General features: G+C 41.1%; 1 protein-coding gene across 2 annotated transcripts in view; it reads left to right on the forward strand.

The window, feature by feature from the left end:
- Positions 1-27,513, forward strand: part of LOC131798326 (nesprin-1) — a 76,639-nt gene that overhangs the window by 19,701 nt on the left and 29,425 nt on the right. For both annotated transcript variants that reach the window (XM_059115988.2, XM_066160395.1), the window contains 25 exons: positions 264-563; positions 900-1,217; positions 1,648-1,814; positions 2,166-2,322; positions 2,984-3,250; positions 3,407-3,712; positions 4,151-4,474; positions 5,383-5,694; positions 6,233-6,556; positions 7,241-7,558; positions 7,798-8,124; positions 8,625-8,951; positions 9,333-9,662; positions 10,121-10,441; positions 10,914-11,237; positions 11,733-12,044; positions 12,731-12,898; positions 13,256-13,426; positions 13,752-14,552; positions 14,911-15,222; positions 15,500-15,826; positions 16,646-16,969; positions 17,573-17,899; positions 18,049-18,378; positions 18,653-26,047. In XM_059115988.2, coding sequence (XP_058971971.2) covers positions 264-563; positions 900-1,217; positions 1,648-1,814; positions 2,166-2,322; positions 2,984-3,250; positions 3,407-3,712; positions 4,151-4,474; positions 5,383-5,694; positions 6,233-6,556; positions 7,241-7,558; positions 7,798-8,124; positions 8,625-8,951; positions 9,333-9,662; positions 10,121-10,441; positions 10,914-11,237; positions 11,733-12,044; positions 12,731-12,898; positions 13,256-13,426; positions 13,752-14,552; positions 14,911-15,222; positions 15,500-15,826; positions 16,646-16,969; positions 17,573-17,899; positions 18,049-18,378; positions 18,653-26,047 — 14,889 coding nt within the window. The remainder of the gene's footprint in view (positions 1-263; positions 564-899; positions 1,218-1,647; positions 1,815-2,165; positions 2,323-2,983; positions 3,251-3,406; positions 3,713-4,150; positions 4,475-5,382; positions 5,695-6,232; positions 6,557-7,240; positions 7,559-7,797; positions 8,125-8,624; positions 8,952-9,332; positions 9,663-10,120; positions 10,442-10,913; positions 11,238-11,732; positions 12,045-12,730; positions 12,899-13,255; positions 13,427-13,751; positions 14,553-14,910; positions 15,223-15,499; positions 15,827-16,645; positions 16,970-17,572; positions 17,900-18,048; positions 18,379-18,652; positions 26,048-27,513) is intronic.

Here is a 27,513-nt window from a genome sequence, read left to right on the forward strand (position 1 = left end):
TTCAAGATGTGAAAGCTAACTGGTGAAGACACATTTCATTGTCTCGAGAGCATGGTGTCATATTCTAAGGGCATACTGCATCCTACTTTTGATAATTTTCCTAATTCCCATGAGCTGTCTGTGCGGAGAGCTAGGGAATTCAAACCTTATCACAGACGAGAGTGGAAGAATTAATTGACGATCCCAAAGCTATCAAATAAACCACCATTTTGTCGAAGTTCCTAGGCTTCTCATGAAAAAAATCCCCTTTTCTCTCTCTACAGATGTTTTTTGTCGACAAAAACATCCTCAAGAAATGCAAGAAACATCGGCGAGATCTTCATCACACTGCCGAGGCGTACATGAACATCCTTCCCGAGTCGCGCACGACGGAAGTCAAAAGCCTGGTATGGAACGTAGATCAACAGGTGGATAAGATCATGGAAGAGGCCAGTTCGCGACATAGACACCTTGAAGATGTTAACAAGAAGTGGAAAACGTTCGATACGTTGATTGAGTCTGTTTGCAAATGGATGGAGGATGCTGAAACGCTAATCACAAACGGAACTCTCAAAGCTTGTAAGGTGCGTACCTTATGTAACATCGTGCGGAATAGCGAAGTCCTAAGATTTGTGCATTAGACTATTTTCATGGAAGGTAGCAGTTAGAACAGCAGCAGTTAGAACAAGGAACCGAAGGAAAGCGACTTGTTTTGTTCTCATAGCATGTAGGTTAATGACCTGGGTTACTCTAAAGTAGTATATTTTATAGTTTATGCCTTGCCTCCAAGACTTTTACATAAAACGAGAGAATCAGTTCAGGGAAATCGACTGAAAGCGATTTTAATTCGCCCTGGTCATGAATTTTAAAGCCAACTATGCGAACATTTTCATGGAACTTCTCATCATTCTAAACTATAGGAATACTTGAAAGATATCGAGAAAATTCAAGCAGACGCGTCAACGGTGCAGGATTGTAGTAAAACAATCACAGTGTACTGCCAAGACCGGGTAAAAATTGAAATAAACCAGAGGCTCCGTGACATGGATCGACGTCTAAACCGGATCATCAGACGAAATTCGCGAATCATGAAATGCGACAAGCGTAACTCTAAACTGGAGCGGTTCGAAGAAACAGTCGACGGGGTGATGGACTGGATTTACGACGCCGAGCTTTTTGTGTCTTCTGCTGTAGAGGGGACATATGAGGCCGTCAGAGAACGGACTCACAGACTTGAGGTAATGCTTGTTTTTTGGCCTCTGTTTTGGTCGTATGTTTGTTTTTTGTTGGGGTGCGAGAGAACCGTGGACAGGCGTTAAATAAAATGTACTTTGCATGTGAAGGTGTCGGCGTGAACCCTTGCCTGGGTTATCGATATGTTCTTGAAAAACTCTCGGCATAGGGCTATAGTTGGGTGAATCTGGAGGTTTTGCTCCAACTAATTGAAAGATTTGGGGGTGAACCGGTAAAGGGAGGGGCACCAACTCGTTTTACTACAAGTGACAAACTCGTGCTCTTTAAATTGTCTTTGATTTAAATATGTAACTGATATCTATAGCTAAAAAGGACAATGTGTTCCTGCTTTTGGATACGAATTTATCTTCTGATGTCCATAAAATTGATAACCGCGCGCGGCCATGAAATATCCTCTGTTTCTCATGGCTTTAGGTGACACAGAGAGAAATCGGAGAATGTGAGTCAAATGTGAACTCGTTAAACAGACTCACTAAAGGCATACTCAAAGACTTCAAAACAGATATGGCTTCCTCCATAAATGCAACTCTGTCGAACATCAACAGAAGATTTGATAAAATTAAAGCTTCAGTTCCCCATAGGTGAGTTAACAGTGAACCTTCTTTAGTCTTAATGTGCAAAGTGAATATTTTGTTCAGAATGCACCTCAGCGTCCATATTGTGTGATCGAAGTAAAAACCATCAATGTATAGTACCCCTTGCGTCTTCTGAAACCTTACATGCTTCTCGATCGCGCGTAAGTCCACAAAAGTGCGTGTAAATATTTTTTTGAGATTTTGAAATCTTTTTTGATGACACTGCATTCTTCTTCTTCTTCAAAAAAAAGTACATTAAACGAAAAGTTCACATGTATGAAAGCTTTTCGTCGTGGTCACAGCAAATTTGAAACATTTATTTGACTCGGAACATTGTTTGGTTCTGGGTGTTTTCAGGTATCACACATTGAAGCAGATCCTACCCCAGCTGGAACTCTTTGAAACTGGTTTCGATGACGAATTAAAATGGTTGGATGAAGCAGTGGTGGGGTTGGAAGCGTATAAAAATGTGAGCACTTTGGAGGAAGTCGGAAGAGAACTTGGAAGACATACGGTTGGTGGAGTGCTAAGTCACCTTTAGTCCCATGTTTATAGATCATATAGTATCCGGAATGATTCAAGTTCGCTTTTCAAAATCCAAGCTAAGCTTCTTCATCCGTAACCATCCTCGTAGTGATTCAGTTTGCTTTGAGTTTGCTTGACAATTTTTAAGGTGAAATGGAATTGTACCGTGAAGTATGAAAAGCAAACGGAAAATCGTGTAAGCGTTACAAAATGGCCGTCATAGGTCAGGGAACGGTTAGAGAAAAACACAATTCTCCAAGCTCTAAAGAAAGAAAGCCAGACACTATTGTTTTGAGAGAGCAAAAATTCTTGTCCTGTGGAAACGTGTTCAAAATCGGAGGACCAAGATGCTGAGTGTTAAGCTCGATCGTTATGACAAGAAAGATGTTCTTCTTTTAATGAACTTTATACGGCTATCCAATCGGGAGAATCTGAGTTACTGAGTACTGGACCGCGAAATTTAGAGGTGTCGGGTCTCATTATTCGTGGAGGATTATTTCACGCTCCAAGCAAAGCGAATAACCATAACCTTTCCATTCTCTTTTTCTTCGGGGCATTTGATAACTTGTGTTCCTGGCGACTTTGGATAAACAACCGAACCCCATCATCTTACACTTAATATGAATACAATTTCTTTTTTTTGCACGTAGGAACTCTTCGAAGACATTGACCAGCATAGTAACTATGTGGAGTCCAGAAACCACCTGTACCTCCAGCTTCGAAACTCTGTGGCCGAAAATGTTGACTTCTCAAAGCCACAAGAGAAACTTCATTCCCTCAACACTAAGTGGAAAATAGTGCAAGGGGGAAGAGAAACACATTCTCAAAATCTAGAAGAATGTTATAAGCTGTTGAAACAGTTTGAAGAGGACGCCAAAAAAATGCGGTCGTGGACTCTGGAAGCAGATTTATCGAAGGTAATCCAAGTCCGCCAGGACTTTTAAAGAAAACAAAATGTAAATTTCGAAATGATATATGTGCAGCAATTGATGAAATCGAGGCTATGAATATGAAAAAAGGTATCTTTGTTTTTTTATGACTGAAACAGATTATTATATTTTCTTCCTTAACAGGCATCACACGACGAGCTAGAAGACGCACAGGCAACATACGAAGACCTTTTAAAAACACATGAACAACTCCGAACCATCATTCCCAATGAACAAGTCAAGCGACGTTTGGAGGGTGAAGCTTCCTTTATCACACAGGAGTGGGGTGAAGTGTACAATCGCGAGAAATCGCGAATGGTAAGAGGCCATGTTGAGGAGTTACGATCATCTTTAGATAGGAACATTCAGGCTCTTGATAAAGAGTGGGCTGAAGTGAATGAACAATTTAGCAGCCAAGGCTACACTGCGGACCTTCATGAGCGTTACCAGGTAAATATTTCCTTTAAGTTAAATTTTTCGGTGAGATTAAGTCCATAAGCTTTTTGGTCTTTTTTGCAAGGAACAATTCTGGAAGTTTTGCGTGTTTTTATTCTTACATAGAACAGTATTTGGATATCATGTATATATCCTCTTTATGCAAAAAAGTAGTCCCTAGAAGTTTTTGTCTTTACAGTTTTCCTTGAGGAAGAAGCTGCCTTTAAAAAAAATTGTCTGAATAGGGACATCGCCAAGGAAACTTTTTTTTGCAAATGATAGCTCTGAAAAACGCAACGCAATCTTAAGAATGTTCCAAACTCTGTGAAAAAATTACGAAGAACTTAATAGGGAGTTGACATCGAAGCCTTTTTGGGGGTAGCGGACTTATTAGTTCCAGAGTTCAACTTAAACTGTTCACGTAATTTTTGTAACGCATTTTCGTCCTTTCAGCGAGTGCTGTCTTCCCCAGAAGCTTTTCGTCGCATCGAGGAAGACTTCGATAACCTTCAGGAAACTAAGTCCAAGGTGAAGTCCCCACAAGAAGAGGATCAGTTTGAGGCAATAATGCAACAACTTCGATCTAGCTGGGAAGATGTGCAGGGCAAGATCAAAGAACTGCACCCCAAGGTCCAGGTTATGGCAGATGCCTACTCTGAATACAAGGAGAATCTACGGTTACTGACGGATTGGGTAGACAAGGTAGAAGAAGCCTGTGAAGCCTTGGAATGCGTGGAAGATTACAGTGAATTTCAACCTCTCATGGAGAAATTTCAGGTTAGTTTAAGCCTCATGGTGGAAAGAAATGAGATGAGCAAATGAATTTTATTAGGAAACATTAGGAATAGGAATATTAGGAATAAGTCTCATTATTTCTTAATGGAAAATGATCTTTATAAGGTATAATGTTACATCCTAAAAAGTGCGGAAGGCCACGCTCTTTTGTTCTCGTACTGCAGAATACACAACAGCCCGCATAAATTAGGGTCGCGTCAGGCCTGTGAATTTATTGATCAGCTTTACAGTTAAGCAATAAGCACAAATCGGTGTTAATTAGTGTTGATGTGAGAGCCATTGACTGCACATGAGCTCACGCTATCTGCCCTAAACTTGCAGACTATGTGAGGCGATATTCAATTAAAAATCTGCCAGTAATGTCTCGAAACCTTCTATTTGTTGCACAGTTTTTTCTTTTTTGTCGGAGAAACAGTTTAAGTCGCAAAACTCCTTGAAAAAAATTCAATCTGTTGCTTAACTTTCATTGGATTGATAAACTTATTTCGAGTATGATGATGCGCCAGTATCATACAACCAGGGACCGCGCAGAGGGAGGGGCTGGGGGGGGCTTTAGCCCCCCCACTTTTTTGCAAGAATAAAAATAAATTAAACAAAAAATAATTTAACAAAAAAATTTTCCTTTACGCATTCTTCTTTAGCCCCCCACTCGAAAACTTGCTGCGCGGTCCCTGACAACGACAAATTCTGCTGTAAATTCACCTCAGCCCGAATGGCGACTCAGCACGGCTATAAGTTTAATTGCCAGGTTTGGATTGGTATTGAGCTCTCCTAACTGCTCAACTTTTTTTTTTAAATGGAAATTGATGCTTTGTCTTTGTCTCCGCATCTGTTTGCTTGGTGATATGTTGATACTGATAGAAGACGTTACATTTCCTTTGTGTGCGCAGGCTCTCTCGTCTGAAATTGACGAAAAAATTCAATCACTACAAAGACTGAATGAGCTGTCACAAAATCTTGGGAGATCCTCGAATAATCAAGGGTTCACCGATGAGGTTCAAGGCGTTACACGGCGAGTACATGCTTCGTTACCTACCGTGCGTGACAAAAGTAACAGACTCTCTACCATGCTCCGGTGCTTTGAACATCAGCAGTGTACTCAAAAACATATCACGTTTCTCAAGGAGGTAAAAAGTCGCCTCGAGGTTGAGTTTTGTGTTGATGGCGTAGTGGATGCAGAGAACGAACTTGAGAATATTAAGGTGAGGAGTCTGGGTCGTAGAATGTCACTTCCTCGGGGCTATTATGGGACCAGGAATAAGTAGGAATAAAGAAATAACGATGAGAGGGAAAGTAACTGAAATAATAAAGTAGATAAAACGTTTGCAGGGGGTCCTGAAAATGTAAAGAGATCTTTGATCTTTGAATCCGTGGAACCAGTCAAATACTGTCGAACACATCTCTCTCATTGTCACGAATAGTATCTGTCATTTCGAATTTTTGCCTTGAAAATGTAACTCTCTTGGGTAAATCTTGACTTGGTGTTGCTAAATTCGAATCTCGGGTTGCGCTGCCTGTCTAGCGATTAGCGCTTTCTTTTAAAGCACACTAGAAGCTCACAGTGTCCCTTGCTATTTAAAGATTACACGATATGATCGAGCTATCAGAGAAACCTGTTGGGTTGACCTGGGATGAATAAGCATTCACTCTGGGAAAAATTTTAATGCCTTCATACCGTGTATGGTATGGCTCCGGAAGTTGTGAGCAAAAGATTTAATAAAATTTATCTTCATGCCGCAGGACATTATCAAATCTTTAGACTCTCACCAAACCCAAATCGAAGAGGAGATCGCCAAAGGCAAAGAACTCAGTCAAGTGGATGGCGTTCTGGATATGGTGCAGGCCAATGTGGCTAGGCTGGAATCTCTCTCAAGAGAGGTATCCCATGACTGTCAACAGAGGAACGAGGAATTGGAGACTGCGTTGAAGAACTGGACCCGCTATAATGCGGCTTTGGAGAGCTTTAAAGAGGCTCTCGCCAATGGGGAAGTGGAACTTATGCGAAGGAAGACATTGATTGTCACTGGGATCGAGACAGTTGAAGAACAGAAGCAAGAAATTCAGGTATGAAAATTTAAAAAAAAGATGAACACACCAACTCGTATAAGAGTTTCAACTAAATGTGAGTTGCTGGAGAAGAAAAACGAATAAAAAGCATTGATAAGTTGAGGATACGTGAGACTGCTCCCCGAGTGTGGTGATCCTGGCCACCGAACAATTGAGCAGGTGATGGGAAATGCACCCGTCAAAATGGAAAACGTTCGGATAACTAAACTCTTTTAGATGTTATTTAACCGCATATTTATAAGACAACGAAATCGAGTCACGAACACGTGCGAGGCAATTACACCATGTGGATACGATTGTAAAGCGCGCACAGTTAGGTGCAACTATCTCACATCCAACGAAAACGATTGGATGATTATTTTTATTGAACACATTCTAAAGAAATTATTCAACATTTGCTTAAAAGAGGGAATGTTTTGTTTATTCCGAGAAAACGTTCCATGGTATTCGAACTCCGATACATGATTAAAAAAGAAATGAAATTTCATTATGAAATAGCATGGCAAAAACATTATTCCTTAGCACATTTTCTCCAGGTCGTGCATTTTATACTAAATAAGCAAAGCGAAAGATAGGCACATAACCAAACAGACAGACTAAAAACAAAATCTAAAGGTTTTTTGTTTTGTTTACTAAGAGCCATCAAACTGCGGCTTGCGTGTCTTCTTATTTATCTTGTAGGACTTTCAACGAGATCTCCAAACTCAATTAGCGGAATTCAACTTCATTTTTTCTCTCGGAACTACGATCAAAATGAAAGCCAGTGAGGATTGCAAAGCGAGAATCGAGGACCAACTGAACAGCATTTCATCACTTAAAAAGTCACTCTTCGACGAAATAGCAGCTTTTCATGAAAACCTGGACAACAAAGCCAAACAGTGGGAAGGGTTTCAGGAACAGATGGACAAATTTGAGGAGTACATGGACAAGGTGGATTCCCGTTTGGAAAGGAGTCGCAAAGACAGCAGAGTGTCACAGGAATGGCTTGCTCAAGTCAAGGTAGGAGGAGATAATGTACCTTCTAAATCATGAGGAGCTTCGAAATTTTTATTCTGACGGAACTATGAAGAGGTCACGCGTCATCACTCTATGTTACCACATACCTGTAGTTTATGAATACACCTAAAGAGTGGTTATTATTTTAGTCATTTATTCATCTTCTTAGCATCTGCACGTTTCAATTGAAAGACCTAAAAAAGTCTTTGTTTTTCTTTTCTTGTTTTCTTTCCTCTTGACAGGGAGTATCAAATGAATTATTTCAACGTCGGCAAAGTTTCACCGTCTTCCAGGAAGAAGCCCGCAAGCTTTCCGAAGGTGTGAATGATGCGGGAACGATGCACTTCAAAGCAAAGTTGTGCAGTTTGAGAGAGCGATGGAATGAACTGTTCGAGAAGGCGAGGATGTCTGAAAGCAACGCAGAACAGGGTCTGAAGCCACTAAATGAGTATCAAAAAGTGTTTGAAGAATTCACTTCTCGGTTTGAAGAACTGGAAGAGAAACTGGCTTCCCAGGTTCCCTATTTTGGAAGTTCGGAAGAGGTCGCTACTTTCATAGAAGGAGATAAGGTATGAAGTAAAAGCTATTTGAAATGCGTCGAGCGTGTAAATTTTTACTGAGTGACGAAAATTATCCAGAAAACAGACACCACTAAGATGCTTTTTTAAAACCGATTGCGACTGGCTCACTTGCGTTCTTTTTGTCATCTTGTCCCCTTTTGGTTTTCTTAGACAATTTCCGACCCTGCCGATAATTTAGAATTATCACGTCGAAAATATCTCTTTTGTTGTTGTTGTTGTTGCTGGTTTTTTTTTTTTACGGCATTGATTTCGTTGAAATAATTGGAAAACTATGGACCAAAGGTTTTCATGCGGTTCATAATCGGCGAATCTATTAATAATATGTTCAATCTTTGTCAAGAGCTTTCACTATGAGGACTCGAACCCTAACTGCTTCCGATTCAAGGGTCGAATGTGCGCTAATAGTTATGAGGGTAAGCGTGACCAGGTATTAATTTATCATAGTAATGTCCTGATCCTCCAACCATTTTGGTGGCCATTTGTTTCAGATACTTCTCGCAGATCTGCGTGAATTAAGAGGTGTCCTCGACAACTTAATCTGGAAAGGTTCCGAGCTTTCGGCCAGCATGAAAGTCAAGGATCTTGATATCAAAGACACTCTGAAGCAACTAGAAGAGAAATGGAGCCAGGCCGTGCAAAATGCCGAGAAAAAGCTTGAAGACTTGGACGACCTCAGAATGGAGTGGGTGGACAAGGAAGAGATGCTGGTCAATATGGAATCTTGGGTAGTCCAAGCTGAAGACAAACTGGAGAGTGAAAGAGGATTGTCGAGTAGGGACGAACAAAGCTTGAGAGAGGCACTAGAATGTTACGAGGTAAGATAGTGAAAAGTTCTCACGAGCGTGGGAATGAAGCTGCATTAGAGATTCCAAACCCTTCTTTTCGGTTGCGATTTTGCGTTTTGCTTGGGACCTCCTTGATGAGCAAGGGGATAAACAAGGTTATTGTGTGACGGAAACTTGCATAGTACTGTTAGGGTAGAAAAGTGTTTATAATTTTTTAACATTTGGTTCTCTTCAGGTCTGGGCTAAATGTTCGAACCAAGCATGCAAAATAGTTAGGTACGGTATTTAGTGTTCGATCACGGAGAGGTGCTTGCAGAATGATACTGTGTACTCCCTGAAAATTGCAAGCGATCCTAAGTAATTACGAAGAACGAGGTGTTGAATGTCACTGTAAAACGTATATTTCTTCAGGCCATAAAACAAGAGATGGAAACCTGTGAAGGTGACTTCAAGTCAGCCGTTGAAAATTATCAAGAGTTGTCAAACACCAGCAAGTACATGTTTTACATCCAAGACAGGCTCGTGGACGAGAAGTGTGATTCATTGCGTAAAAAATGGGACACCCTCACAAACGGCATTCCAGAGAGAGTAGAATCTCTCAAGGAGGAACTGAGCGATTGGAGAAGCTTCCATGAGAAGTTGGATGCATTTATAGCTTGGGTCGAGGAAATGGAGGGGTTTACTAAGATTGAAAAACCACGTGATGAGACGGAGGCCATGCAACAACTGAAGGGACTGGAGGTAAGTACTGTTCCATGTGAACAATCGTGCTATGAGGAACTTCAGAAGAGTGCTTTTTTATTCAATGTCACAGAGTCAAATCCAAGTAAAGTAAGAAATACTGTCAATCAAAACAAACACAATGACAACAAATGACCATGTGGATTTTTAAGTAAGCGTTAGTGATTATGTCTCGATCGGTTTAAGGTTTGTTTCCGTTGGGTGAAGGTGGAAAAAATTTTTAAGACAGATTAAGAGAGATGTTAAAACAAAAACAAAAAACAGCACACTCCCGAAATGCTGGAACGCAGAATTGAAAATTGACCATAGGTCAAAATCTTATCTCGTATAGTTTTTCTTTTTAAGCAGTTGCAACTATAGTCACGTATTAAGAAACGTTTCAAAAATAATCCTGTATACGTTTCTGTTATTGCTTATGTAGTAAGTCATTGAGAACAATCTTCGCCTTATCTTGCCAGGAATTTCAGTCCAGTTTCAGAAGTCGTCAGGACTCCTTTGAATCGCTCGTGAAAGAAGGACGCGAAGTGCGACTTCAAGCTAGTAAAGGTGAAGAAGCCGAAAGACTTGGCGAGAAACTCACGAACTTAACCGATCGTTGGGACGAAATGTTGAGATGGGCTGCTGGAAGATACCAATTGCTTGTTCTTTCACGTCACTACTTAGATACGTCTAAGCATGTGGTGCAATATCTGGAAAAGATCGAGGAGAAGCTAAGTACCGCTAAAGACATACCTCCCGCAGTGCTGGAAAAAATAAAGGAAGAGTCAAGAAAAGCAAAGGTGAGAATGAAATGTTATTGGTGTTTTAAGTTGGGTCAAGGTAAACTCTGCTATACAGAAGCTCAAAATATCTATTTGTGGTCCCTCCCTCCTCTTACCCAACGCCTCTTCGTCGACCCTTAACTGGCATGGTTAAAGATCGTTGGATCTGTAAACTCTGGCTTTGTGGAAAATTTCCCTACAAGGGTAGTATTTTGAGCAGATGATAAAACTTTTTTTTCTCAATTTGTTAACGTGTGTTTTTCGACTGATTGATGCTAGATGTAGTCACTACCATATGTCTGAGAAATGATAGGATTGACCACGATTACGCAAACAGCACTTTGTGAAAGGAAGAAATGTGAATGAGTTTGCTGTGATTGAAAGCTATCTCAGATTGTGAAGAAAAATATGATTGCATGAAGCGCCTTGTGGACCTTAATTCGGCGAACTTCGACAAACCAAATTATTTGTTGTTTAAATGTTCATGCAGGCCAAGGTTGATATTTGGAAGCAGCAATGTCTTGATCTGGACGTGGTGGTGAAGGAAGGACATCTGATGCTGCAGCAAGAGTCAGGTGAAGCCGTTGCTTTCGACGAGAAGCTCAATAATCTCAACAGTGAGTGGCACACAGTCATACAGGATGTGGAGGAGAAGAAGAAAAGCATCGAGAAAACAGCCAAGAAGTGGTGGGACTTTACCAGAAATAAACTCAAAATGATTCGGTGGCTGAAAAAGAAAGAGGGGGACGCGGAGATACAGAACGCTGCTAGCTATCGCATCGATAGTGCCCAGGATCAGCTGACTGCTTATCAGGTATAACCAAATGCTTTTTTTTTCCGTTACCTCGAGATTAACATACAACTTAAACTGCTAATGCTGAAAACAAAAGTTGCGTAAAGGCACATTTCAAAAACCTATTTAGGCCTAAGTTCAGCTATACTGCTACGTTCAAGTATTTCCACTATGATACGAGCCGGTTGATTTTTTCATTGTTTTCTTCTTAGCGTAGTCGGGGTTTAATTTGATATGGTTGTCCTTTATTTTATTGTTGTTCACATTGATGCTTATTGTGTTCTTCTGTCATTATGTCGGCATTTTATTTTTTTTTACTCTTCCTCTGAGGTGCTGTTTGTGTCATCCTTGATATATTCATATTGATTAGTTGCCCTCCCCCATCTCCCTCCTCCCCTGCCGCAGTGAGTCACGTTCACCTCTAGTTCAATTGATTGTGCAATATGATATATAACATAGCTTGTAAACTCTGCTTCCTTAAGATTTAGATGGAATGTTGCTGTTGTCGTATTTCAGGCCATTCTTGACCGATTGAATGCACATAAGCGTGACCTAGAAGCACTGAACAAAGCGGCACAGGATATGATGGAGGTCGACGCAGACGGGAACGCAATGAAGGAGATCCAGGAGCTGATCGAGCGATTTGAAGCTTTGCAAAAAAACATCACGGAGAGGAGAGAGTTCTTTCAAAGGGTAACAGGAAAATGGCACAGGTTTGCTCAACAGAAGCACAAGATGAACGCGTTCTTTAAGAACACGCAAGGGATTGTTTCAAGGAGGCAAGTTAGGAACGCTGACGATTGCAAAAAGCAGATTGAAGAGTGCAAGGTACTGTTAGGCCTTTAACAGGAAATTTTCTTTTTATCATATGAGTCGTTTTATGCTAACTTCAATGAGGAGCATTGTGAAAGGACAGCAAGAGTGTAAACAAACAAACAAAAAAAAGTTTGGGGTGTTTCATTTGATAAACATGGAAGGCCCTCAGAAAATGAAATGGAAATACGCCATATCGCGTGATGTCTCAGCGCTGGAACTCTGATTCGGTCAATAACTGAGACAAACCACTTGCTCTTTGTTTTGTTGCCTTGAAATTTCTCTGGCAACTCTTTTGGAAGTAATAACGACCCTTGTAAGGAGAAACAAGCTACAATTGGATTTTGTGTGTCTGTCTGTCTGTGGTTTCCCTTAAATAGTAATTAACATGAAAGCAAACGTTTCTTTATGGCTGTGTTAACACGTGCAGTGGAACCCTACCTTTCATTGCGTTGCCAAGTATGCTAACTTTACCTGCCTTACATGGGAAGAAATGAATAAAAGGGGGAAGTTTCTCAAAAAACTGGTGCAGCGTCAGTGGGGAAGTATAACAAGACATTTTAGTCTCATCAACTGAGTTTATTATGTAAATTGGCCGCCGTGTATCAGAAAAGTCTGGTGAAGGTGCTGTGCATATCAGGAGTTTTGACTCTCTGTTTGCTGCTGTTTTTAATGTATTATTTTTTATGTCGTTTTCTCAGGCTGTAGGACAAGATTTGGTGGACAACGAGTTGGTTCTGGAAGCCGTGAATCAGGAAGCATTTGAATTACTGGAAGAACTGAAACAAGGACAGGGACTGGTAGATATGCAGGGATTCGAGGAACAGCTCAGATTGGTGAACGCCAAGTGGAATGAGGCCAAAGTTAAGGTAGAACATGAGTATCATTCACTTTTTTCGTTTTCTAGATTTGTTATCCTTCCTGTGACAAATATTGCTCGATATCTCTTGATTTTTCGCCTTGTATTCCTCAAGGTGGAGTCCCATAATTAAGAGAATAGAGTAACTCTTAAGTAGAAATAAATGGTTATCAGGTACTTACGTTTGCGTGAGAAGTTAACCTCAAATGTAACGAAGGCAGGTATAGATGACCCGCTAGAGGTCCGGTTTTAGGCTTCGTTAAAACAGTGTTTTAGGATGTACATTTTTTAAATTAAGTTTAAGGGACAGGTGTAGCCATGTGGCAAACAGAAAAAATCAAGGAATGGGTATTTATCATCCCAATAGGTTGGAGCTAGGCAGCAGGCGTTGGAACAAGTGGCTACTGAATTCGAAGTTCTGGAGAAAGACACACAGGAACTTCAACAGTGGATAATTGACGTCAAGAAGGAACTGGGCACAACCGCTGATCAAGAGGACCAGAATCCTGATGTTGTTATGCGAAGGCGCAAACTTAAGGTTTGTTCATAGTTAAAGTTGCCGAAATAACGTTGAACACGATATTAAATGAAATAGCAATGACCGTTGCTTGATTTAGCCTTCGAGTAGAATTGAATGATATTTCATTCTTCGTTTATCATAGGATTGATAATATTCACCTATATTTGTGTTGCAAGAGGGAAAGGGGTGCTGATTTTTAAGTTGCATGGATCAATTTTGGCTCAGAAATTTACCTGGCTTAAATCAATGACGAGCTTGTTACATGAGAAGATTTATGGGTAGAAGGCAAATTTGACGGAACTTGTGGGGAACAATTGACAATTGCTTTGCTTATTTTTTTTAGGATGAAGTAGCTTCACGCGAGAAACAGCTGAAAAGGCTCAGTCTTCAAGCCTTAAAGATAGTCGAAGAGTTTTCTGATAATGTCGATGTCGACGTAAGCGAGTCCTTCCAACCCTTCTTTCAAGAATGGGGCAGTGTACAAGAACTTGCCGGCATCCCGTTAGACGAGCAACAGAAGGAAACACTAGAAAAACTTAGACGTCCTGCTTCCGTCCCGCCGCAACTCAGTATCCAAGACGATAGTGAGGAGGAATTCCTTCCGGATAAACCCAACAGTGCTCCGTTGCACAGATTAGGAATTCGGAGTTTTTCATTCGGAAGTGAAAACTCTTTGGATGTTCGTGATCGTAAGAGTTCTTATGAATGCTCGATGGACACGCTCTGGAGCTCGAGTAGCACTTTCTCGATCAACATAGAAAACAAAGATGACGAGTTCGATGAAAACGTTGGAGTCTTCATCGAGAACGCTCTTCGAGGCAACCAGGTATTTGTTGGAGGCAGCGAACCGAATTTGTTAGATAGTCGCTCGAGAGAAGGCACTTTATCGGATCAAGACTATACTAAGGTGGGAGCTTCAAAATCAATGGACCATTCATTGGAGGTAGAGGAATGCTCCAAAGAGAGTATGGAGACAGTCACTGGTGAAGAGACATCAAGGCCTGACAGGACAGAGGACGAGATTAAATCCCTGCTGGATGACCTTCTAGAAAGGATTGTAGATACTTGTAAGAAACTCTCAGTGTGTGCTTACACGCCCGATGATTCTGTGGATGAAGTTCAGCGAAAACTTCGAGAGGGCAAGGTTTGCTCAAGTTCTTTCTTATTAAGCAATCTTTGATTGAATGTCAAAAACAGAAAAGAAAAAAATGGGATTGCATTCATTTAGCCGGACTCGATTTTTGTGATGATTTAAATAAGGCTCACCCTCATTTTAACCTATCAAATAGAAATCAAATGTGCTTCAGTCTGGCTACATCTCCTTTCTTGCAAGGCTACAATTAAACTGGTAGAAGAATAGTTGAATATATCCTTTGTAAATGTAAATATTCGCCGATTATGCAAACGGCTTGCAGAGGCAACACATTCTTTTTCAAATAAACGATTTCTCAAATATTCCGTGTTTGCTATTCTCTTTCTAAAATCCTCTCATTTTTCCCTAGATGTTAGAAGACGACTTGCAAAGTCAAAAAGTGGAGCTCGACGACTTAAAGGAGGACATGCTCAAGAAGAACTTAGACGTAGCGTCTGTTGACAAAACTTTAGCAGAAGCTGGAGTTAAACTTGAGCAGGCCATTCTACCCGCCCCAGAAATGGATGTGGAAATAGACGATGTAGTTGAGCAGTTTACCGGGTACATTGTTGCCGTGCAGGAGTGGGGTGCGTGGTTTGGTCCTGCTAAGGCCACACTGGAAAATTGCACAGAACCATACAAGAACAGGGAGAGTTTGGAGGATTTAAACGATCAGTTACAGGTTGGTGCGTCGAAAACAGTGTAGCCCAACTTTTTTAGTTCGCCATTCGAATTTCCTTTTCATTGTTCTTGTGTCTAACCCATCTTCAGTCCTCCTTAGTTTGTTATTACCCCTTTTTTGTTTCAACTTTATTCATGGCTCAAAAATCTAGTTTATCTTGTTCCTGGTTATTGCATATCACAATGAATTAAACTGACTAGAAATAGAGAATTTTGCCACGACATAAAAAATTATCTGTGTAACTGTCAAGCAGTGATTATCTTTTTTTCGTTTCAAGGTACTTCTAGACGAAATGGACAAAAACGACCAACTTATCGGTGAAGTTTACAGCAAGGGCGACACTGTGCTCCAGGTCATCTCGGGTCATAGTAAGGCCACCGTGGAAAGCGAGTTGAACCAGTTAGAAGAAGACTGGGCAGCGTTCTGTCAGGACACGTTGTCAATCAAAGGCGTGATCGAGGAGACCATTCAAATGTGGAACGAGTTTGAAGAGAACAGAGACAAACTGGCCGAGTGGCTGGGAGAATTGGAGCGAACGCATACAGGGTTGTTTACTGGACCGGCAAATCTTGAAGCGCTTAAGGAAAAGTTGGAGGAGAAAGAGGTAATTAACATGTGCATACTTGATAGTCAGTTAAGGCTAAAATGTATTTCGAGTGATTTAAATCTGTTTAAAGCACAATAATATTTTAGAGAGTTAAGATATCTGTAGATTATCCTCTTCTAGACAAATGTCAAAAAACGGCATGTCTTTGCATGTCGAGCCCTGGATCAATTTTTAGTAATGTCATATTATCTATCACATGGCTAGTTAAATCTTAAGTGTCGTTCTAGAATTCTTCCCTGTACCTTGTATTGCTGTTGTTAAGATAGATCGATAGACAGCCAAGGAAAATTAGGAGATATCGTTTCGTGAAGTTTATTTTCGAGAGGCTTTCTCTGGCGCGTGTATGTTGGGGCAGAAGCCTATTTGATAACTACAGTCGAACCCGTATGAAGTGGTCATCCACGGGGAATGGCGCTCAATACAGGTTGACCGCTTATTACAGGTTCCACAGATTAGGGATATTACCAAAAAAATCGATAACAATGTCAGTTTATGCCATAATTAAACCACTAAATGTACAGATTCTCGCTCTAAAATACTACTTACTTTGATTTTGGGAGAAAAACATGGATTAAAAACAACGTGAAAGATTATTCTTAATTTTATTTGAGTAGTCCCACTTTCAATGACCTTTCAATACAGGTAAAAGACAATAAAACAGGCCGTTGGAACTAAGTAAAGTGTGACTGCGACAGTGATTAAGGGAAAACAAATTCGGAACTTCGACAACTTACCGTTTAATACAGAGTGACCGCATAATACGGTGCCCCTTCACACAGGCTCGACTATACTATTTTACCAAATATTTTTTTTCAGAATTTACGCAAGGAAATGGACATCCAAGAACTTGGACTGGACTTCGTGAACGTGAAAGGCCAAGAACTGAGCAATAAAGTTGAAGAGAATCAATCCATAGAAGCTGATCTTCAGCAAATTAACGACATGTGGAACAACGTACAAGAGCTGGTTACAGAACGAACCGAAGATCTCAGAAGTATGGTAGCCGAGCTGAGTGAATTTGAAGAGGACCTTGGTCGTCTCGAAGATGTACTGAACTACACAGAAGTGTGCCTTCATGAGAGCGAGAGCTCTAAAGTTCCAGGTTACAATGGACTTCAAAATCAACTTGCTAAACTGAAGGTAAATTTACAATTTTAATTCTAGACTAATTGCAGAAGGGTCTATATTTATGAAATTAAAAAGAAAAAATTAAAAAGAGAACTATAAAGCAATAATAAATGCCAGCTGCTTCATTTTCTCTGATTTCGACTATTTTCATTTTTAAGCAATCGAAGTTTCTTATGCTTTTCCATCTGAATTTGATCTGCTGCTCGAAGTAAGATCAAAGAACGGGGACATAATGTTTGAAAAGGCACTTGGCAACTAATTTCCAAGTTTTCTTTAAAATGACTGCGCATACAGTGTAGAAGAGTTTAAAAGTAGCCTTAAAAGTAAACTCTGCGTTTTTCTTCAATCTAGAAGAAAGCGTTTTCTTGAGAAACTAAAAAGTAAAGGGGTGGATCTCAAAAGAAACTTGGTGCAGCGTCGGTGGGGGAGTAAAATAAGCTAATTAGCTTCTATCAACTGAGTTTATTCGCTCTGACGAGGGGCTAACGCTTGAAACGTCAGCTTTGAAGCTCTTTACGGTGGCCAATTTATATTAACAACTCAGGTGATGAAACCGAATTATCTTCTCTAAAAATGTTTTCTTTTCTTAAGATTTTGCCTTTCGCTTGTTTCTAGGCCGTTGCAAACAGTTTTGAGGGCCACGTGGCACAGTTCTCCGATGTACACGAGCGAGGCAACCGCCTCAGGGAACGCTGCAACAGCGAGGGAAGGGTGACAATCGACGGTAAACTTCAGACACTTCAACGCCGCTGGTCAGATGTAAGGGAAAAGATCTCCAGCAAAGTTCAGGACGTTGAAGGCGAGATTTGCGAATGGTCGAATTTTACAAAGGAGCTGGATCAACGGTTAACTGAACTGCGCAACTCAGACATAAGTCTGGGAGTAGCAGTTATCAGCACAGCGGAACTCAAAGTGTTAGAGGAGCAACTTGCTTCGGTTAAGGTTTGGCGCCAAAAAAATTGATTTTCTCTACCTGTTTCTCGTTGTTTGGTTGTGGTTTTTTTTGTTTGTTTTTTCATTGTTATGACAATATCACGTCTTAGAGATAAGATCTCTGTTCACGGTAGTGTGTTGACTTTTTTTACGCGTAGGCCCTTTGTGACCAACTTGAACAAACCCAGCCTGAAATCGGACAACTATTGACCAATGGCCGCCTTCTGTTGGACAAGGTCCCGAATGAAGACCGCGCCTTCCTAGAGAGCCAATTAAATGCTCTTGAAGAGTTGCAAGCCAGCGTAATTCGAAAGTCCTTAACAAAGCAAGAAGAACTTATAAAGTGTATCGTTCAGCAACAAGATTTTCAGACGCAAGTCCAGAGTTGTATGCATGTGCTGGAGGAGGTGGAAACATCTTTGGGAGAGTGGGAGCTTGGGATAGCTTCTGGACTGGATGAAATGAAGGAAAAGTTGTCTCTTTGTGAGGTAGGGAAGTGAACAAACCCTTTTACAGGAAGTGAGCAAGCCCTCTTACAGGAGCTATAGCATATGCTATAGTGTTTGAAAGTGTTGTTTTAAAAAAGAAAAAACTAATTAAAAAACTAGAGGCATTTTTTCATTTTGCCGTCTTTTCATCAATCGAGGATAATTTTGGTGCAATGATCAGAGAGAGCGTTTTTTTTAAGTACCCGTTTGTGTTGAAAGCAAAGTTTCATCAGATAAGTAAAAAATTATTTTCCCTGCTTTATTATTTTTTCAGCCTTTACTTGCGGAATTGCAGACGCAGAAAGAATTTGTCAACAATCTCAGCGACAAGGGAAAGAAAATCGTTCAAGATAATCCTCAAAAGAAACGAGAAACGTTAGAAAAACTGAGAGCTGTTGGCGATAAGTGGAAAAGGGTCCATAGGCTGGCCACTGAGAAAAAGGATTACCTGATCAAATGTATTGCAGAGGTGGAGACATTCGAGGTGAAATACAATGAATGTATGGAAGTTCTTGAGAAATTCTCAAACGATGCGACGGAAATGAATGATACAGATAAAGACTTATCGCACGTCGAGTCTTCGGTAGATGAAGTGCTTCGCGTTGGACTTCGAATCTCGTATCTTCTCCCGGAAAGTGAGCGGGAAATCTTGGAGGCGCGGCTTGAGAAGCTGCGTGTAACTTGGAAAGAGATGTGTGGCGTTCGCGAGGAATCTACGCGTGTGCAGGAACGTGAAGTCATAAAGAAGGAGAAGGCTAAAAGTTTAAATCAAGAAAATCAAGACTTTTTGCTTGAAGTGAGTGAATTTAGCTCGTGGCTAAAAGAAGCAGAGAGCACTTTACAGATAGACATGTTTTCTGTTCCTGAAGAAGAGCAGATGGACGTCATTCGGAAACAGGAGAAGCTGTATAACGAAATCCAACAACATAGTTTGCTTGTGAACGACATAATGACCAAAGGCAAAAAGATATCTGCTCGAATGAACGAGGAGGAGAGAGCCAGTATCAAAGAGCAACTTGAAGACCTGTCTGCACGATGGGACAAAGTTCGAACGCTATCCGATTTACAGGGTGATGAAATTGAACGGTGCATCGGAGAACAGACAGATTATTACGAACAATTAGAAACGTGTGTTCTTTGGATGCAAGAAGCAAGCGCCACCATAGCAGCCGACGGAGCTCATCCTAGTGATATAGAGGGTATTAAGGCCGAGCTGGGGAAGCACAGAGAGCTTTGTCAGGAATTAACACGCAGAGAGGAAATGGTGCAGGCGGTAATGGAAAAAGGAAAGAACCTTTGCGAAAAAATCCCTCCCGAGGAGAGAGCAGCTGTAATGGAACAACTGACTCGTGTTAAAGATGAATGGTCAAAGCTGCAATATGAATCTAAAGAAAAGGAAAAAGAGTTGAGGCGGTGTCTCGGGGAAACAGTCGAAGATGTGGAAGAGGATGATGAGAATATGGTGGAAGATGTGAAATCCTTTTGCCGAGAAGTAGGTAAATGGTCAGAGTGGGTAGAAGCATTAATGACTCGCGCCGAAAATTCAGAGGAAATGGTGGTGATGCTTTCCGAAATAGAAAACCATTACAATGATCTGGAGGCAACCATCGTTAAAGGAGAAGAAATGCTGGATAAAATGACTGCAACACCAGACAGAGAGCGGCTGGAGACCTTTCTATTGCAGCTTAAACAGGGCTGGAAGTCTCTAAAAATGAAGGCCGGATGCAAGAGACGTCGACAGGGTAGGTTGGGTAGTGAGCTTGAGAGAAAGAATGTCTTGTTTGTAGTAACCATGAGTGAGTTAAAGGGCTGGCTTATGGAGGCGCGCGAGAGAGCCAATCAAATTCATCCAACGTCAGTTCAAAGTATTGAGGGGTTGGAAGAAGCTTTGAAAGTATGTTGCGGAGTGAAGAATGAATTCCTTGAAAAGAAAGCCGCGTTTGAAGAACTGATGTTGACAGGAAAAGAAATAGCAGCCAGGTGGGAGAGCGAAAATCTGGGAAATGAGGAGGTCGTTACAGGCCAGATGGACGGACTAAAAACGGAATGGGGAAACTTCCGAGAAAGTATGGAAAAGCAAGCTAACGTACTTCAAGATGCTATTACTCAGGCTCAACAATTAGAATCGGATTTCGGAAAAGCGGAACGGAGTTTGGTGGATGCCCAGTTCAGGCTGAACAATATCTCGAATGAGGACGAATTCGAAGCCGTTGAATCGGAGTTGCAGAGCTTGCAAGGACTTTTATGTGATGTTGAAATGTGCGAAGCCGAAATTGCATCTATTGAGGCAGGGAGCCAGATGATGCCTTCAAGCTGTCAAGCAATACAGGATGCGTTCAACACCCGCGTTTGCGAATTGACAGAAAAACTTCTGAACGTCAAGGAGAGTATCTCAAGAAAGATTCAGCAAGACCAAGAGACGCTAGACCAGAGAGAGCAGTTAGTGACAGAGTTGCTTGAATGTAAAGGGTTGATTAATAAGGTGGAAAATTCCGCAAACGAAGAGTTAAAAATGGAAAACATACCGTTGTTGGAAGAAGGAGTTGTGTTCACAAAAGAAGCTTTGTCTTCTACAGAGAACGCGTTGGCTTCTGTTCACACCAAGACCGGAGAAGTTCTCAGTAAATTGAAACCAGCGGAGCAGTCTGCGTTACAAGCAGAAGTGAATGATTTGAGGTCACAGTGGGAGTACGTTGGAGAAAATACCTGTAAAAGGGTCGAGAATCTTGAAAAGCGTATTGCATCTTGTAAAGATTTTGGCCGAGAGTTGGAAAATTGCAACGAGTGGATCGTTAAAGCAACAGACGAAATTTCGCGGTCAGAGTTTGTTTCCGGCGATGTTGCCTCTCTGGAAGAGCATGTTGCAAGTTTGAAGACCATCATTGGTGAGAGTAAATCCTCCGAGAATGTAGTGAATGTACTGCTGGCGAAGAGCGACGTGTTTTTAAAAGATATCGACGATATGGATAAGGAAATGTACGAATCGCAAGTGGCTAAATTGAAAAGTTCTGTCAAAGAAGTAGAAGAGCGATCGGCAATGGAAATTGCTAAGCTGCAGGAGAGAATTAACGAAAGTAAAACTTTCCAAGAGGCTTATCAGGAACTGAAGTCGTGGGTTGAGAGTGAGTTGATTGAAACTTGCTCGGAAGAGGTCCAAAGTTCCTCCGTAGAGGAAAGACTGAAAGAACTTGAATTACGACGACAGTTGGTCTTGTCAAAGGAGAGCGAACTCAAACTTTTACTTGAAAAGGCAGAGAAACTATTGAACAACGCTGACGAAGCTGAAAACGAAACGTTTCAGTATCAGTTGTCAAACTTGCAGAGCTCCTATAAAGAGCTAAAACGCAAGGTGGATGTCAATCTGTCCTCACTGCAAGGTGAACATGAAAAAGGGAAAGAATTTGAAGCAGAGTTGAGACAGTGCAGAAATATCGTGCAGGAAATTGAAAACACCGTGTTGTCCGAGACGCCATGTTTTACTGACATTGAGGAAATGGAGGCTTACGTTGAAGAACTGAAGAAGAAATTTGAAGACGCTTTGTCTCAAAGATCTTTGATTTTTAGTCTTAGCGAGAAAAAAGATCAAATTTCGACATCAAAAGATGCCACAGATGGTTACTCAGAAGTTGTAGATAAATGGAAAATGTCACTCGCTCGCTTCTCAGAAAAGATAGCGGATACTGAACGTCGAATTGCTTTAGAGAAGGAACTTAATGACAGCTGTGAAGATGTTATCAGTTGGATAGATAATGTCGAAAAGGAAATATCTTGTGTGTCCGACCATGCTCAAGAAAAGGAGGAGGTCGTTGAACAAGTTGAGAGACTTAAAAGTTTAAGCAACGAGTGCGCCTCTTATGAACAGATGATGGAAAGCTTACGAGGTAAGGTAGAAAATTCGCCACTTGAATCAAACGAGGGTTTTCAATCAGCACAAGAAGGTCGACTTAGTTCGTTAGAGGCCAGGTTCGAAGAAATGCACAGGCGTTTGGCGGCAAAGCTCGGAGATGTAGAACACTGCGTGACCGATCTTAGTGACGTTACAGAGCAAATATCTTCATGTAAAGAGTGGTTATTGCAGAAAAAGGAATTGATAGCCAATGACGAACAAGTTTACGAGCTTGGAAACGTACCGCAGCTAGAAGAAAAGCTTTTCAAATACCAAAATTTAAGTAACGAGTCAGCCACAGCACTTCATGGTATTACGCAAGCCAAAGTGAAGGTTGGCCAAGGCATTGGGAAAGTTTCGACTGCAATAGAAGATTCGCTATCGAAAGAACTTAACAGCTTGTGCGACACTTTGACGGGATTACATGAGGAGTCGTCCGCCAAGTGCGTGGAATTGGAGAAGCATCTAAGAGAAGCAAAGGAATTTCAAGACAAAGTGACGCATTATGAAAATTGGTTGCACCAAGCAAATGATGTCTTGCAAAAGCCATTAGAGAGTCCAGTGAGTTTGAACACCTTGGCTGAGCATCTGAATGAGTTGCGTTATTTGCAAACTGATATGGATGATAAACAAGAGGAGTTCCGCAGTTTTCTTGAGAGGAATAAAGACCTTGTTGCACGTAGCGGAGTTCAAGTCAGGCTGGTAAAAGCAAGTGAGAAGTTTGAATATCTTAATAAAGAACTGCCCCAGCTTCTGAAGGAAACAGAGGCAAAGATCAACGAATACACAGAAAGCAAAAAACAATTAGAGGAATCGCAAGAATGGTTAAACAGTGCCGCCCAAATAGTTGATTCTGATATTATGTACTCTTTGGACGATACAAGAGCGGAAAAACAGTATGCTGAGCTTAAAGATTTGCTGCCCAAAATTGAATCATTTGAGGCTGTATTAACCTCGATGGAAGAGAAAAAAAGTAGTTCGGATGTTGTTGAAGAGAGAGATGACAGCAATCTTCAGGGAAAACTTGATTCCCTCAGAAAGAAATGGGAAACACTTAGAGAGGTTGCAGTTGATAAGGAGGAAACCTTACTGGCATTTCTTCAAGCGAGAGACAATTACCAAGCTTGCTCAGAACGTTGTCAGGTAGCTTTGGACGAGTTAAAGAACTTTTCTGTCGATGGTTGTCAATATTCAGCTGATAAAGACAACTCAAACGTCCAGCTCGAAAAACAGAGACAGCAAGTTAAGAAATGCCAGGAACTTGAAGAACAGATTCGTTTATTAGAAGAGGAAGGTGATCATGTGAGCAGCAGGTGCGAGGAACTGAGGGGAGCGTTGCAAGACAAGTTGAAGGAAGTTAAGGATGAATGGCAGAATATCAGTGCAGATGCTCGTATTAGGTATGAACAACTTGAATCCTGGATCTGCGAAGTGGGTGACATTCATTGTGATGTTGACGTTTGCTTAGCTCGCGTTAAAGCGCTGCATGAATCGCTTCAGAACTGTGATTCGGAGGGAACTGATATTCAAACTGCAAACGAAATCCTCGGTCAACTTAAGCAAGCGGCTTCAGAACTTGAATCAGAGAAGGCAAATGTGGACAGCCTTGTTGAAAAATGGGATGTGCTTTTGACAAGGGTCGATTCCAGGGAAAAGCCACAGCTGGAGAATTCGATTCGGGAGCTTCAAACAGCGATGAATGAGGCAGCAAAATATTCAAAAGAAAGAGTCCATCGAGCAGAAGAACGCATAACTAATATCATCGAGTTAGATAAAGAATCAGCTCGCTGTGAAAGCTTGCTAACCATTTACCAAGCGGCTGTCCCTGTTGATGTTTCTTGTACAGTGGAAACCTTGGAAGATCAAATGGAAAAGCTCAAAAGACTCTATGGAGACATGGAGTCACGTGACAATCACATGACAGCTTTGCAGGAGAAGGAAGCGAAACTGTTATCTGACGAAATCAATCAAAGCGGTGGCAGTAACCCTGATGCAAAAATCGGACATCTGCAGGGAGATTGGGGCAAGCTCAAGGCCTCAGTAGGAGAAAAGCTACGCGAACTTGAGCGTTTAGCTCAGACAAAGAAAGATTTCGAAGACGACTACAACACTTGCCAAGAAGGTATTAAGGAACTTGAAGCTGCAATCATAGCAAGGGATAATGATAGAGGATCTGTGGAGGAACGAGTGGAGAGAATGCAAGAACTCTGCTCTAGGATCAAGTCCTACCGTAACAAGCTTGATCTTCTTACAGATAGATGCGATGAGCTTCCAAACGTCGCTTATGATCAAAAAGATCTTGATCCTAGACGAAAGCTGGCTGCCGTTGTTAGGAGATGGGAAGAGGTTAAAGCCGAGGCCTTGGGAAAACTAAACGCTCTAGAGAAAGAGAAGGCCGAGATACAAAAACTTGCGCAAGATACCTCGAATTTGCAATGTTGGGTGCGGGATGTGTGTACTTCTTTTATCCACAAAGACCTTCCACCAGTAGTTCAGATGAACGAATTAGAAAGCGCTCTTATGGCTAACACTGAATTACGTTCAATTCTGGAGGCTAAGTACAAAATGTTTCAAGAATTGTTGGCTCAGTGTAGCAAGATCAAAGGGGAAGGACAGCGTAAAGAGACGGTGCTGACAAATCTTCAAGAGATATCCAGCAGTTTGAAAGGTTTGAAAGAAAAATTCGCAGACAGGGATGCTGAGATTAAAAGCCGCTGTAAGCAACATGCCAAACTGGTAACAGATCTAGACCGCACAAGGGACTTGTTGATGGAAGTAAAAAGCCAATATAACCCTGAGTCAGTTGATCTTGAAAGTGAAAACTGGATTGAAGAAGGCATTACATCACGGAGAGTTGCGTTGGTAAAACTTGATTCTTGTAAGCTGCTGTTGGTTTCTATGACCGATCAAATTGCTAAAGAAAGCCCAGAGCGAAAAGAAATCGGCGAAAATGCGATAGCAAAAGATATACGTGAGTTGACGGAAGATGTACATGTAACACAACAGCAGCTTGGTGAAGAAATAATACAGCTGGAAAAACTGCAGGACTTTGATAACGAGTGCATAGAACAAGTGACACTGTACAAAAACCTTTTAGTGAAGCTTGGTAACATTGACTTAGACGTTATTGCCAAAAAAGGCGAGATTGAGCAGACCGAGCAAGAACTCGTTGTGTGCCAGGCAGTTGATCAAGAGGTTTCGGAGAGGGAAAGAGATTACGAAGCACTGATTGGGAATGAGGATGTGGCGTTGAGTTTTGCTCCTCAAGAAAGGAAAGAAGAAATAAGAACACGATTTCGTCAGATGAATGACACGAGAATTAGTTTGAAAGAGTTGATTTCCAAACAAATAGACGAATTACGAAATCTGGTTGCCGAACAGCAGACCTTGGAAGGCTGGCTTAAAACGGCGGGAAATTTAGTCGCTGATGCGGTAATAGTGCTGGAGGAAAACCAGTGTAGCCAAACTCTTGACAGCTCCCAAATGTCCGAGAGGTTGGAGACTCTTGCCGCCCACATTGCCAAGATTGATGAATATCTCAAATATGGCGGAAGCTTTCAAGGTTGGGTTAAGGCACCCGAGGTTGCAAAAGCGAAAGCACGAATGTCTGAACTGAAGCAACAATTACAAAATGCCGATAATGATTGCAAGCATTTTAAGGAAAACTGTGAGCTGTTTGAAAGCGAGGCTAGGGAAGCCGCGGTGACGTTCGAACGATGTGCCACTGAACACCAAGTTCCTGTATCTCTACAAGAGGCTCAAGAAAAACTGGAAAATTTAAAGGTAAGCAAATATAAAATAAAATCAATAGTAAATAAAAGTTCAATTTCCCAATCTAGTTGCTCGCCAAAAGGCATTTACCTCAACAGAATTAATTAATCTTTGAAATAGAAGGTGAAGGAACAATGAGAAATGCCGCTTATTACACCATAGGAAACCGTTTATGGAAAAAGTTACTGAAACTCCTGCTGATAGTGATTTTTAAAAGCGAAGTCTAGGCTTGATTTTAAGTTAATTTCCTTTATATGAGTATCACTTTCAATAGTAGTCTAGTCTAAGATTTTAAAAAAGATCTTTAAAGAAGAGTCGGTTTTTCTTTTTTCTTTTTTTTTTCTTTTTTTTTTCGAGCTGAGCTGAACTGAGAACAACGGAGATTTTTCTTTCTCCTCATTCCTCTCGTAACACGGCCTCACAGCGCCTCAAACCGCCCTCTGAGCGAGTGATATAAGCTAACGCAATTTCTATCGCTGTTGCTGATGAAATGACAGGACGCGTGAGTTTTCAACGTGAAAAATAATCAACCACATTGTTTGAATTTCAAATGAAGTCCACCGCTTCCTCTTTGTTTTCAAAACAATAGCACATGCGATTGATCATTTTATGACTGCGAGTAAACTGCGAAACGACTACCAACCCCATGGACCGAAGATAAAGACTTGTTATCGCCTTTTCAACATGACTATGATCCCAGATATTTTTTATTTTATTTACCTTGAAGGAAATGCGGTGAGTGAACACGTTTTGTAATTCCGGTTGACATTTTGCTTTTGACGAGGACGATTGTCCAAGGGAAGCAAAACGGTAGCGGTCGTTGCTATGGCTTGAAAGATTGTCACAAAATATTTGCATCATCTTATCTTCAATAAACACTTTTAACTCGTTCTAAGCAGGGCAAAGAAAAATTTGAATATTGAACGTACTCGGAGGCCTTCTTTAATGTTATTACATGATCTTGCGTTTACTACGACAACGGTAGATCAAACCAGGAAACGACGGTGAATTCGTTAATTATTTTTTGTGTTCTTCAGCTGTTTCAGTGGATTTTGAGAAAACGTAGGACTTTTTTTGCCCTAAGATAGGGTAATTATTTCGTAAATTTACTTTCCATGTCGTTGAAGCTAAAAATTACAATGATCCCCATAGGCAGGTTAGTCAAGTGTTAAATGAATCCCGGTTCATTATTTCTGCGGTGTCGGATGTTTTCCCTCAAGTTTTTATTATCTTTTTGCCAATGCCCACTTTATGACCTTGTCATATAACATCGTTTAAAATGTTTAATTTAAAAATAGCTTCATTGTTGCCGACTGAAAGTCGGTTGCAGAGAAGAGAGTGTACTGATGACATCGTTTCCTTATTGCTTTTTTCGATGGCCGTCGTGTCTTCCTTCCCTGTTCCTCCTTCAAGTGTGTTTGTATTATGTTTGGTATGAGATATGACCATTTCAGTGGGAGCGCTGAACGATCTCGACT

The sequence above is a fragment of the Pocillopora verrucosa genome, chromosome 13 (assembly GCF_036669915.1).
Source record: "Pocillopora verrucosa isolate sample1 chromosome 13, ASM3666991v2, whole genome shotgun sequence".
Taxonomy (NCBI): Eukaryota; Metazoa; Cnidaria; class Anthozoa; order Scleractinia; family Pocilloporidae; genus Pocillopora; species Pocillopora verrucosa.